Source organism: Spermophilus citellus, assembly GCF_964194105.1.
Source record: "Spermophilus citellus genome assembly, chromosome: 13".
Taxonomy (NCBI): Eukaryota; Metazoa; Chordata; class Mammalia; order Rodentia; family Sciuridae; genus Spermophilus; species Spermophilus citellus.
Window position 1 is genome coordinate 10,799,392 of NC_138193.1, and position 12,468 is coordinate 10,811,859.

The 12,468-nt window shown below is 43.3% G+C and overlaps 2 protein-coding genes across 6 annotated transcripts in view; one reads left to right on the forward strand and one right to left on the reverse strand.

Moving 5' to 3' along the window:
• INPP4A (inositol polyphosphate-4-phosphatase type I A) overlaps window positions 1-5,075 on the forward strand; it is a 135,799-nt gene extending 130,724 nt beyond the window's left edge. For all 5 annotated transcript variants that reach the window (XM_081263784.1, XM_081263778.1, XM_081263779.1 and 2 more), the window contains one exon: window positions 7-5,075. In XM_081263784.1, the coding sequence (XP_081119910.1) occupies window positions 7-139 (133 nt within the window). In that variant the 3' untranslated portion in view covers window positions 140-5,075. The remainder of the gene's footprint in view (window positions 1-6) is intronic.
• Window positions 5,076-5,852: 777 nt separating this feature from the next.
• Window positions 5,853-12,418, reverse strand: COA5 (cytochrome c oxidase assembly factor 5). The gene is made up of 3 exons (XM_081263796.1): window positions 12,211-12,418; window positions 9,544-9,627; window positions 5,853-7,355 (listed from the first exon to the last, which is right to left on the reverse strand). Exons 1-3 carry the CDS (start codon window positions 12,307-12,309, stop codon window positions 7,314-7,316), a joined length of 225 nt encoding a protein of 74 aa, XP_081119922.1. The 5' UTR covers window positions 12,310-12,418; the 3' UTR covers window positions 5,853-7,313.
• Between the last annotated feature and the right edge of the window lie 50 nt (window positions 12,419-12,468).

Consider the following 12,468-nt stretch of genomic DNA (forward strand, 5'->3'; position numbering starts at 1 on the left):
CCCCAGTGAGGGTTGTCGGAGAGAAAATACAATGAAGAATGTTGGAAGTCGCAAATATGCATTTAATTCCCTGCAGCTGAAGGCTTTCCCCAGGCATTACAGGCCTCCCGAAGGGACTTACGGCAAAGTTGAGACGTGAGCACGGTGTCCTCTCAATAGCTGTTACAGGATAAATGTGGGTACCCTCTAGTGTTACACATGAATTCTTCAAGAAGACCTGAAGGATTGGTTTTTATTTTTGTGTTTTTAAAATATTTCACTAAAGAGTCTATGGAGCATGTTTTTTTCCATTGGAATCCATAGGAGGTAATGTGTGGCTCAGTAGTGGGGATAGTGACCAGCACCCAGTTAATTAGCCTCCAGCTGTCACCACCTGGTAGCCGTCCACAGCTACCTGTAAGCCTCCAGCTAGGTTTGTCTGGAATGCCAGAAGACTTTTTCAGATGCCCACATAGGCACTGCTCACCTAACTTATTTTTCTACTGAGTAACTTAGAAGTGAGCATTGAATTATAATCTACTTTTAAAAATCTGAATGTAAAACAGTAAAACAATCAGACCCCAGGCAGAAAAATAAATGTTAACTCATATTTTTGGGAAAAGATGCTAGTTGTTCTCATGCAGTGAGGACGGCGGCTCCAGTGAGTCACCTGTGCCACCACCACCTGGGAAACCCAGAGGCGAAAGACCAGTCAGCCCACCTGAGGTGAAACTCCATGAGGGCACCCCTGCCAGGGAGCCCACACCTCGGGCCACTCTTCTCTCCGTCCCACACAAGCTCCAGAACAGGTGACGCTTGAGACATGAAGCTAGCAGTGAGGTCCCTGTCACCGTCCCTGTTGTAGGCTCTGCTCCTAGGGCCCACAGCACACATCTCCCTTTATTACCCAACTGAGGACCTTAAACGTGGTGTGTCTGATGTCTGAGGAACAACACTCCAGTGGGGAATTGGGGACTGTAGAGTAGTGGATACCTGAATATTCTCAGATTTTGCGGGATATCCTGTAGGTCTTCTGCGAGACAATACAATCATGTCTGAATATCTGACAAAGTGTTTTACTTTTAGGTTTGCAATAATTGTTACTTTCCTCTTCTCATTCTGTTATGTAAGATGACTATTGAGAAACAGTTGAAAGTATCTCCTCAAATGAGATTTTGAAAGGGAGTTATGGGCCAGGAAACTTAGGAATTTCATAGAAATTATGTCTTGTCATCTTATAAAAGGTGACGATGAGTCTTTCTGCACTTAGCAGAGTTGTTTTTCTTTGGGAGTTTATGTGTTTTATCGATTCTGTTGTTTCTCACAATTATGTTTACATGTTATTTAAGAGGCTGTAAAAGAAATATATATGGCACATATTAATGATTCTGATTCTAATGATTTGTAAACACCTTGGAAATATCTTAAGTCTAGAAGTCTAGATATATTCTTGTCTCCTTGAGAAATGTCCAGTAGAGTCGCTGGGCCTGGGTCACTGAGGCACAGGCAGGACCAGTCCTTGGCAGGGACACAGAGGAGTGGGCATAAGGTAGGGTGGAACTGGGTGACCCTCTTGGCCTTTCCCACTCAGAAGTCAGGTGCTAACAGAGCTCGCTGTCTCCTGGTGCCAGCCCGGAGGGAGAAGTGAGCTGGTGTGTGGAGGACACTAATGAGGGGTGCTTGTGGCTGACTGCCCCTCCCTCGATGCTAGTTCACAGTGGAGGGAGAGTGGCAGAGAAACTCTTGTCCGCCAACCCCCCACACAGGTGGCTGTTCAGCTAGCATCAGATTCTCCTCTTTAAGTATCACTCCCTATTCAAAGGCACCCTCTCGACCATTTCATTTAATTTGTAAGTTTTTAGTTCCATTCTTTCTCATTTCAACCTTTTGAAAAACTTTTTCTTTTAATTAAATGTTACCCATATTGTTTTCTGCCCTTCTTTTTGTCCAAAGAGCATTAACTATCTGCATTTATAAAGGGACTATGGCAAATGTTGACTCATCTGTCAGCAGTTTTGCGTGTGGCACCTTTATGTGAATCTTTTTCCCAAGTTCTGCTTTGTGTTATGGGTCGTCATAACTCTAAGGAGATTCAGGCATCAGGATCCTCTCTGGAGGCACTGTACCCGGCTCCCAGGGGCATCGCTGCACAGCCAGGGTGCCAGCAGCTGGAGGAGGAGGAGCCCAGTGTTGCTGTGCGGGGCAGGCGCCATTACAGGTCACCACGCAGCAGCATTCCACCCACTGCACCTCCCCGATCCACTTGGAAGAGAAATGTCCAGATGTGGGACAGTTGGAAATGTCACAGGGTTTCTGTCAGAGCTCCTGCAGCACAGTTGCCTTTAGTTTCCTTTGAAGATGTAAAAACATTGTATAATACAGTTTTGTCCCCACACAGTTGTACTTGCCAAGCTTAGTGCATTAAAATACTTTTATTTATTTGTTTTGGGCAGTATTAATATATAAACATACAGTTACTGTTTTATATATTCTTAGCTCATTCGAAGCCATGTATGCTGTAAATGTGCTAGTCCTTAGAATGACAATAAACCACTGACAAGAACACAGAACTTGGTCTTGCCTGACTCATTCTCCTGTGTTGAAAAGACTCGTTGTACAGGACCCTTGTTGCCCGCCACTGCATTGAGTACCACACAAGACTCATTCTTCAGTCTCATTTTCATTTAATTTGAAGCAGAGGGGCAGCAGGGTGTGGGGTTAAGAGCCTGGACGTCAGCAGCAGACAGCAGACAGGTTCTGCTCCTCACTGACTGGTGACTTGGAGCAGATTTCTTGACATCTCTTATGTATGTTACGATCACCTTCCCGCCGGCAGACATGGCTTAGTGCCGTGTTACTTGCTGGAATACTGGTGGCTCGTGGTTGCTCCCTCACCAGGATGGCCACGTGCAGCTCCACAGCTGCTTCTAGAAACACAGCCCAGGGGTCTCTCAGGTAAGCTCCCAGTAACAGAAGCGTCTGCGAAAGGAGAATTTAAACTCCCAGAAAGAGAAGCTGCTGCCTTTCCCCTTTATTCTCATTTAAGCTGGAAATGACATCATTCAATGCCTGTTTCTTGGATTAGTGGGAACATCAGACACTTTTTATACTTTCACTGATGTTCATGTTTTTGCAACTCCGCTTGTCAACTCATCTGTCGCCTGTTAACAGATTTTTCACACCTGATGGTCAGCCGTCTTGGCTTTGCTATGGGGGAGGTATGCAGAAGCTGTTATGTAGTCATGTGCCTTTCTGCTTGATGTTTATTCTAAACACGTCTCGGACTCACTACTACAGGTGACACAGATGGGCAGCCACATCTTTGCCTCTGAAGTAGAGTGTGGCCTGTGTGCACTGTGGGCCTGGACTTGCGTCTTGCTGGCACTTGCATAATCCAGTCGATGCATGCTTGGATACTGCTCGTGCTTTCTGCCTTGGCTTTCTTGACTCAAGATGGTGTTTTCAATATTCACCTGTTCTTATTTCCAGTATTTTTTTATTCCATTGAATTCTTAGATTAATCCATCTGGAATTATTTTGGCACAAGGCACATGCTGTATTTGAATTTGCTAAGGTCAGAGTGACTCCTTCCTCTTGGCCAGCCTGGCCATGTCTGGATGTACTGCTGAGCTCCCGGGGTGGCCCTTCCGGCCAGTACCGTCTCCAGCCATGCCCTCACAGAAGGCTCCATCTGGAGTAACATGAACTCCTGTTTTTGTGTCATATTTTCTTTCTTGTTTCCTAAAATGTCTCTCTCTTAAGCTGCTATGGGGTTGGTCTTGCAAGAAGCTTCCACAGGGCCCAGCTTTGCTCTGCATAGATGCAGTGCAATTCCTGTCGAAATCGCATCAGCATTTTTTTTTTCCAGAAATGGAAAAATCCATAGGGAACCTCCAAAGGCCCCCAAATGGGCAATCTTGAAAAGAGACAAAGCTGAAGGTTTCATATGATTTCAAAACTTACTGTGGAAACTGCAAGAATCACAACAGTGTGAACCTGGCTAGCTTAAAAACATATAGCTTGGTGCACTGGCGCACACCTGTAATCCCAGCGAATCAGGAGGCTGAGACAGGAGGATCACAAGTTCAAGGCCATCTTCAGCAACTTGGCAAGACCCTGTCTCAAAGTAAAAATAATAATAATAAGGGTAGTGATGTGGCTGTGGCAGTGGTAGAGCACCTCTGGGTTCAGACTCCGGTACTACAAAAATACAGATATAGACTAATGTAATAGAATAGTGAGCTCAGAAATTATCCCTGGCATATATGGGCAAATGTTTTTCCACAAGGGTGCCACACCATTCAATGGGGGAAAGGACAATCTTTTCAATAAATGATGTTGAGAGATTAGATATCCACGTGCAAAAAAAAAAAAAATAGACCCTTACATCATATACAAAATCAAGTCAAAATCTAGTAAAGACCTAAATCTAAGAGATAAAACCATTCAAACTTCTAGAAAACATAGGGGGAGAGCTTCATTAGATTGGGAAATGATTTCTTCACCATGACACCAAAAAAGGAAATGACTCAATTTACAAATGGAAAAGGGACCTAAGGCCATTTCTTCAAAGACAGGAAAAGGGTCAACAAGCACATGAAACGATGTTGTCATCATTGCTGATTAGAAAAATGCAAACCAAAACACGGTGAGATGCCACTTCATGTCCCCTAGGATGGCACCATTCAAAGAACAGAAATGTGTTAACAAGATGTGGAAAAGCTGCAGTCCCTGTGCGCCTCAGACAGGAATGGAGACCGGCATGGCTGCTGTGGAAAAACGCATGGCAGTTCCTCAGAACATCAAAGACAATCACTGATGCCCCAGCACCTCCACTGCTGGGTGTGTGCCCACACTGGAGCAGGGCCCCTGGGACATCTGTGGACACATGTCCACAGCAGCTCAAAGGTGGGAGTGAGCAGGTGTCCACTGATGGACGAGCACATGAGCACGTGATATTGACATGAGCTGGAATATTATTTGGAATATTGTTTGGCTTTAAAGTGGGAGAAAATTCTGACACTACAACATGGCTGAACCTAGAGAACATTTGCTAAATGATGAAAGCCAGTCCAAAAAAAAAAAAAAAAGACAAATATGATTCCACATTGGTGCATCGCAATTTATTATTTTGGTGTATCTAAGAAAGCAGTTTCTTAGATACACCAAATAAAAAATACATTGCGATGCACCAATGTTAAAATCATGCTTTGAAGAGTGTCAATAAGAAAGTGAAAAGGCAAGCCACAGACTGGGAAAAGACATTGGCTAATTATCTTTGAAGGACTCATATTTACACGTATAAAGAGCTCTTACAAATCAGCAATAAAAAGACAAGGCAAATGAAAACTGGACTAAGGACCTGAATAGACATTTCTCTGAAGATAACATACAGATGGCCAATAAACACAGGAAAACATGCCCAAATCATTAGCCATTCGGGAAATGCAAATCAAAATCCCAGTTGGATACTACTTCATACTCAGTAGAATGGCTGTAATCAAAATAAATAGCAACAACTGTTGGAGATGATGTGGAGATTGTTGAATATGTAAAAGGGTAGTGCAGCCACTGGGGAGAATTGTGACGGTTCATCAAAATGCTAAAGTTGGAGTTCTCATACAATATTGTAATTCCACTCTGAGTTATATACTCAAAGAGAAATGAAACATGTCCACGCAAAACTTGTTCAGAGATGCTCACAGCATTAGTCACAGTGACACAAAATGGAAACAACCTAGTTCATCAGCTGATGAATGGATAAATAAAATGTGGCACCACCTGCACCACTGGATGTGAGGAGATAGATGCTGCACACAGATGAACCTTGGAAATATTATGGTAAGTGGAATAAAAAGGCACGGAAGGCCACATATTATATAATTCCATTTATAAAACAGGTTCTGGATAGAGCAGCTTGTGGAGACCAGCAGTGTATCAGTAGTTGCCGAGGGAAGGGAAGTAAGGGAGATCTAACTGGTATGTATGTGTTTCTCTGGAGTGGTGGAAAGTTTTGGAAGAGATAGTGGTAATGGCTGCACACACTATGCATACACTAAAAACTACCAAGTGGAAATGGTGTAAGGGTGAATTTTGTGGTATATGGACTTCTCCATTAAAGCTGTTATTCAACAAAGGTTTTATAAAATACTCCTTAAAGAGTTTATCAGAATTACATTTAATAGAAGTTGTATCACTGTGGGGGGTGGGTAGCTCAGTGCAAGGCCTTGAGGCCCAGCCCAGCCCAGCACTGCAATAACCAAGAAAGTTGTAGCACTTAAACAGGTATAAGGAGACGCTGAAGAAATCCACCACCTTCCCTTCCCCAGTGAAAAGCAGCATACACAGCAGACTTCAGTGGCATTTTGGGGAATTCTCATAACTTTAGGTGAACCTAAAGTTTTATTTAAAGGTTTTGGCTCTCTTCTGTATTAAGTGATCCTGATAAAATTACCATAATCTGAAACTTGCACTTCATGTTTTCTGTATCTGCTGTCTACAGTACACACCGGTTGTTTCCGTGTACTCAAAATCCCCCTTTCCTTCAGGGAAGAGGCCTGCCATTCCACCACTGGGATTCTGCTGGGAGTGGTCAGTCACAGTGCGGGTGACCCAGTGAAGACCAGAGTTCTTCAGTAGGATTTGATTTGTGGACCTTGGAAAGGGAAATTCACTCTCTCCTTTTTGAATAACAGATCTTAAGGATGTGAGCTTATAGCTGATACTGGTCCTGTATGTGGAGAGGGCCACCCTAAAAATGAAACCAGGAAAGGGAAAATCAGTCAGAGATAGAAGAGTCCTTGGCAACACTATGTGGGGCTTGGGATCCAGCTAGGCCCTATGGCAGATTTCAAAGTTCTGAGGTTTTACTTCAGCCTCAGTGAATCAATGCAAATAAAGCATTTCTTCTCCAAGGAACCAATTTATTCTAGAACTAAATAGGATAGATTAAATAAACTTTCTCAATAAACATCTTGTGGACAGCCTCCAGTGTCACACTGGTCCCTTCCAGATGTATAAATGGTGTAATGTGATTAAAGAGTCAGGTTTGAAAATAACAGTTTTTCCATTTCCTGTACTTTAGGAAAAATCTCAAAACACATTATATTCCAGGCCTATAAGTGTTCAATTAAACTTATCTTCTAAAAATAACTTAGATTCAGAGAAGCATTTGCTTTATACATATTCAAAACCAAAATTCATCCAATTTCTCCAGCGTTCCATGGAGGGGAAAACTGGTTCAACCAAACAGATGTAGCAAAAATTATTTCCTATTGTGGCTTTTCTGTGGAAAAATCCTTTGGTGTTTTCATCTTGCTTTCAATGTAATGGTATCAATATCCTTTTCTTCCTCTGAATCTTGATCTGGCATCCAACTGAAAATAAATGAACAATTTAATCAAATTTGATATGGTATAATTAATTAAACACAACTTTGGTAAAGGGTATCAGTCACCACATTAGAGAAATGAACCAGTTTCCAATAAAATCAAAAAAGGCAATTGTCAAGAACTACCAAGAAAAAAAGAATTATAAAGATGGCACTAAAAAGCAAGTTTCACTTCAAGGTGACTTTCTTCTTGAGTAGAATCCAAATTATATTTATCTTTTTCTTTAAACTAAACATACATTCAGCAAACCTGCCTTCATTAAGTTTTATTTCAGTTAATATTCAAATGTATATGAAATCTTTTTTTAAATATTTATTTTTCAGTTGTAGTTGGACACAATACCTTTGTTTTATTTATTTATTTTATGTGGTGCTGAGGATCGAGCCCAGGGCTTCACATGTGCTAGGCAAGCGCTCTACCACTGAGCCACAGTCCCAGCCCCTATATGAAATCTTTAAATCAATACCAACTGAGAAAAGGGGACAGAACCCTGAGAAACATTAAGACACAGTCATCTTGAGATCACAGATCCGTAATGCGCATAACCTCCTAGGCTGACAGCATGTTATTTGATTTAAGCTTCACAGAGATCCACTTCTTAACCGTGGTGGTTAGAGAAAATGTTCTGAAATCATACAACGAAGCTGCATGGAAGTCAACACCATTCCCCAGAAATTCCATAGGAAGGAATTATTTGGGAGATAGGCCTTATTTATGAGTCCAACATAGCCACCTTGGAACAGCCAGCCATTCATTCTTCTCAGCACAACATAAAGTAGCTAAGAACAATATTTTCAAAGAAATAAAAATCTTTAAACCTGGGAATCATGATCAGGATGATTAGCTGCTCATACTGAGGAAACAGCAGATTCAAATTCTTGTCTCACCCTCAGTGGGACTTAAACTTCAGTCTTGAAACTAAGCAAAATTATCCATTATTTAAAGTTTATGTTCAAATGATTAGGTTTTGTCAAGCTTGTATAATGGCATTGCAGTCATGAAGAGTGACATGATTCCACTCACTGTGGAAGACTCAAGGAGGCACAGTCTTGGAGAGAGGGTGTAGGATCTACTAGTCTGCTAGAGACTTCCTTAGATGGTCTTTCCCAGTGTCAACTGAAGCTCTGCCTTGAACTGACAGCAATCAGAAGTACTTTCACTGTTTAATCTATGATTAAAAATTTCTGCAGGGGAATTATGATTTCTCAATCTTTTGGAGATCCAAGTGTGAGCTTTCAGCAGGGAATTTTGGGGAGTTTACTGTTGAGTCATTTCATATGATTCCAGAGTACAACGCGTCGTTATCTCCTACTCTAACTATTCCTTATGATCCCTCAATGCTTGAAACATGCTTAAGTTCTTCACAAGTCAAAGGCTTGCATTTTATATGGGTAACAAAACCATGTGAGGCAAGGCAAAAAAAAAAAATCCTCTGCTTAAAGGCAGAAAACTGACACTTGACAAAGGAAAACAGAGTGTGGCCAAATTTAGTCTAACTTCACCCCCTCCCTGGATCAGATCTGCTGGCCGATGTCCTCAAGTTCTTTCACCTCTCATTTCCTTTGTGGACAAAGGGAAGGAACTTGCAATGTGCTTCAATAACAAAAGCAAGCTCAGTCCCCGCTGCTGCCTTCTCTGGAGGCATGCTTACGTTCCCAACTTCATGCTTCTCTCTCCAAGAAAAGGCTCTCAGTTCCCAGTCCAAATCTCTCTGGATCTTTCAGATCAAAGAATGCTGGCCCAGAACCAAGAGGTCAGCAATGTGTGCTGGGCCAACATCCATGACCACCACTTCAGAATGCAGACAGACACTGACATTTTTCTCTCTGTCACCTAAGGCAGAAGGGCACACACCCTAGATCCTAACTGTCTAACTGCCAACGACCTGGGTTCACAGGGAACACCACTGACTTTTACCCACCTGTACTTGCCGAGATTCACACTTGGAGAAATTCATGAAGGTCAGTGACTTATCAGCATCATGACAGGATGACAGAAAGGCTGGGGGCTTTCACGAACCCTAACATTCAACTCACAGGATGAAGAAACGTGTACATCCTTTTTTTCCAAATGATACCACACTGCAACCTGTTGATGACTCTTAAGTCACTCACACATTTCACTCCAGTAGCTGATTTGTAACATAAGCTTTTAAAAATCTTTAGCCACTTACCATTGATCTTTTACACTCAAAAAATGAATACTTCAAAGCTTTGCAGTATCCTTCCTTCAAACACTGCCGAGGAGATTTTCCTTCCTGTGACAAATAAAACAGTATAAATGCCTAGGAATTTCACAAAGCAACTGTCCTTCTGAAAATAGTTACATTCAAAAATATTAAGAGGAAAACAGTTACATAGTAAATACTTAATTCATTTTAACTATTGGTGCTTAGAGAGGAAGGGACAGAATGACAAAAATTGTCTAATTTGGAGGGGTTCCCGAGTTTTTGAAAACACTTGTTTTCCTTGAGGCTCTTTAATATGCTTATATAAATATCCAGAAACTGGGATCTTCATCTCTTTATGGGTGAAAATTGTGAATTAGGCACCCTAAAATCAGAACATCATTAACTAAACACTTTCCATGGATGTTGATGAGGTAGGCTAGATGGCTCCCTCCAGGAAGATAACCCAGATTTCGCCTGCTCTGCAGAGGGATTTCCCCTCCAGATCTTGCCTCTCCAACCACTCCCCCAATGCCTGTTTGCCAGTGACAGTCACATTCCCCTGGTTTCCATTATGGAAAAAGCTACAGGTACCATGTCTATGTACCTATTCCCAGAAACAGTGGCCACGTTTACTCCATGACTCCCTAGGTCCTGGATTTCAACTACCATCTACATCAGTGAGTGGCAAAGTCTCCTGGCACCACTGTGTTCCTCCCCAAACTCTGAAGCAGTGCAGATGGGTGGTGCTGACCAAGTGGGGGTAGACAAAAGACTAAGCTGATGTCTCCTCAAACCATGTCCAAGACGTTACCATGTTCACAAGCCTTCAACTTACATTGCTGGCTGCCTGGTGGAAAGATCCATCTAGATACACTAGAGCTGAAACATTCATTCATCCCCTCCACTCCCAATGACAGACTAGTTATCCCTCAATATCCATTCTTCCTTTTTATCAAGCATGTGGCTGGGCTAGGTTTTCCAGTCACCTGTGCAGCTGGATGTGGTCATGGGACAAGTCCTAGCCATGGAATGTGTGGGAAACGTGTAAAACTTCTGGGTTGGTCCTTAAAGAGGCTTGCCCCTTTCACTCCCTAAGATTACAAGTCCTGATGATGTAGGATCGAGGCAATCTTGGACTATGAGAGTAACATCCTGTCTCCCATCACAGGACTCACAGCCATAAGATCAAGAATGTATGGGCCCAGGAAGACAGAGAAGCCACCCAGGCCTTACAGGCATATGAGCAAATGCCAAAATTTTCTACCTTATTTAAGCGACTATTGTGGGTCTCTGTAATGTTTGACCCTAAGATCAGCCAGTGCTCCCAAACATGCTGAGCCCAAGAGCCAACCTTGTGGTTGCCTCAACCATTTTGATCTCCCAGGAGTCATAAAACCCCAAGTCTACCCCAGAAATGACTTTTGAATCGCTTTCTCCTTGCCAGATTCCTGGAACTTACAGCCTTACCATCATTATCCTGAATTTCTCTGACCCCTCTATTTCCTTGATTCTCTTCCTTGACAGCTCCTTTAACTAAATATTCACTTGTGTCAGAATTCCTGACAACATTCGTAAGATGCTGCAGGTGGTTAAAGATTAGCAAAAAGAGACTATACCACCCATCGGCCATATGATCAATTAACTTCTTTACTCCAGAAACTAAGGAACCAAAAATCTTTATGAAGTGGCCATACAGACTTGATACAGACCTCAGCAGTTTCCCTTGGTTTTGAGTCCCTGATGAGGAATTGTGTGTAGTGGGTGTCAGGGACACCACCCAAATAGATTGTTATGAACCTGCAAAGTTCAATGTTTTTCCCCACTACTGCCTTCTAAACTCTAGCTTTAGTTGCCATTTGGTATGATTTAAGATCCTCACTGGCTGCAAATAGCAGTGAACAGAATATAAGTTGTGACTCAAACACTGATAAAGTGTAGATGTCCATTTGTGGGCAGCTTTCTGAAATGACATCCCCTAAAGCAAAGATAATTGCACACAACTGATTGCCCTCTCATAGGTCCTGTTATTGGAAGAAGCACCTGTGGGCTTTACTTGGGCTCTAAACCAGAACCCAGGTTCTAGGTCAACTTTGAAGCTCACTGTATGTCTCAATGATCTCAGATGGGGTACTGAGAAGACTGGTGACTTGTGAGGGAAGAATGTAAGGAAATATACAAAATGTTGAAAATATTGAGCTGCTTCATTTACAAGTTCATACCTGGGCACACAGAGCACTTCAACTCAGAAAACAAATTCAAACCAACACATGACAAATATAACACGGGATCAGGCACGACTGAGCACAGGCAGGAGAAACTACTGGCCAGAACAGCGTGAGACTATGAAAGTCTCTTAACAATTTCGAGGAAGCAAAAAACCTGTCTCCTCTATGTCTCCAGAACTGTGCGGGATACCAGCCTTCAAAAAGTTTCGTGAACCGAAACCGCTTATTATTTACAAAAGCCCAAGGGGCGGGCATCGTATCTCCCTCTCCACGTGGGCGGGGAGTTGAGGCTCTGAGAGCTCAGGGGATCTGCCCACGAGGAGAAGCTGGTGTTGTGCCCTACACCCTGGACAGGACCGCCACCGCGGGCCGACTGGGAGGCCTTCGCCGAGCCCAGCCATAGGTTGCAGGCGCGGTCACCACCCAGAGCGCCCGGCCGCGCTACCTGGAGCACACAGTCCGACTGCAGCAGACAGGCGCCCAGGTCCTCCTTCACGCCCGTGCACGCGCCGCCCTCCGGCTTGTCCTCGTAATAGCGGGGCATGACGGCGCCTCCCGCCCGCGGCGGCGCGACCCTCTGGGTGCTCAACCCCTACCACCTGGCTAGGTGCGAACGACACCCCAAGCGGAAGGCACCGGAAGATACTACAACAACTTCCGGAAGGTCTTCCCCGGTTGGGCGGAAGACACTACGAGTCCCGAG

Excerpts from the sequence above, each read along its gene's own strand:
- COA5 (XM_081263796.1), bottom strand. The coding sequence starts at position 12,309 with ATGCCCCGCTATTACGAGGACAAGCCGGAGGGCGGCGCGTGCACGGGC. Across the intron at positions 9,628-12,210 it reads AGTCGGACTGTGTGCTCCAG|GAAGGAAAATCTCCTCGGCA; the intron begins GTAGCGCGGCCG and ends TATTTGTCACAG. Across the intron at positions 7,356-9,543 it reads TTGAGTGTAAAAGATCAATG|TTGGATGCCAGATCAAGATT; the intron begins GTAAGTGGCTAA and ends ATTTATTTTCAG.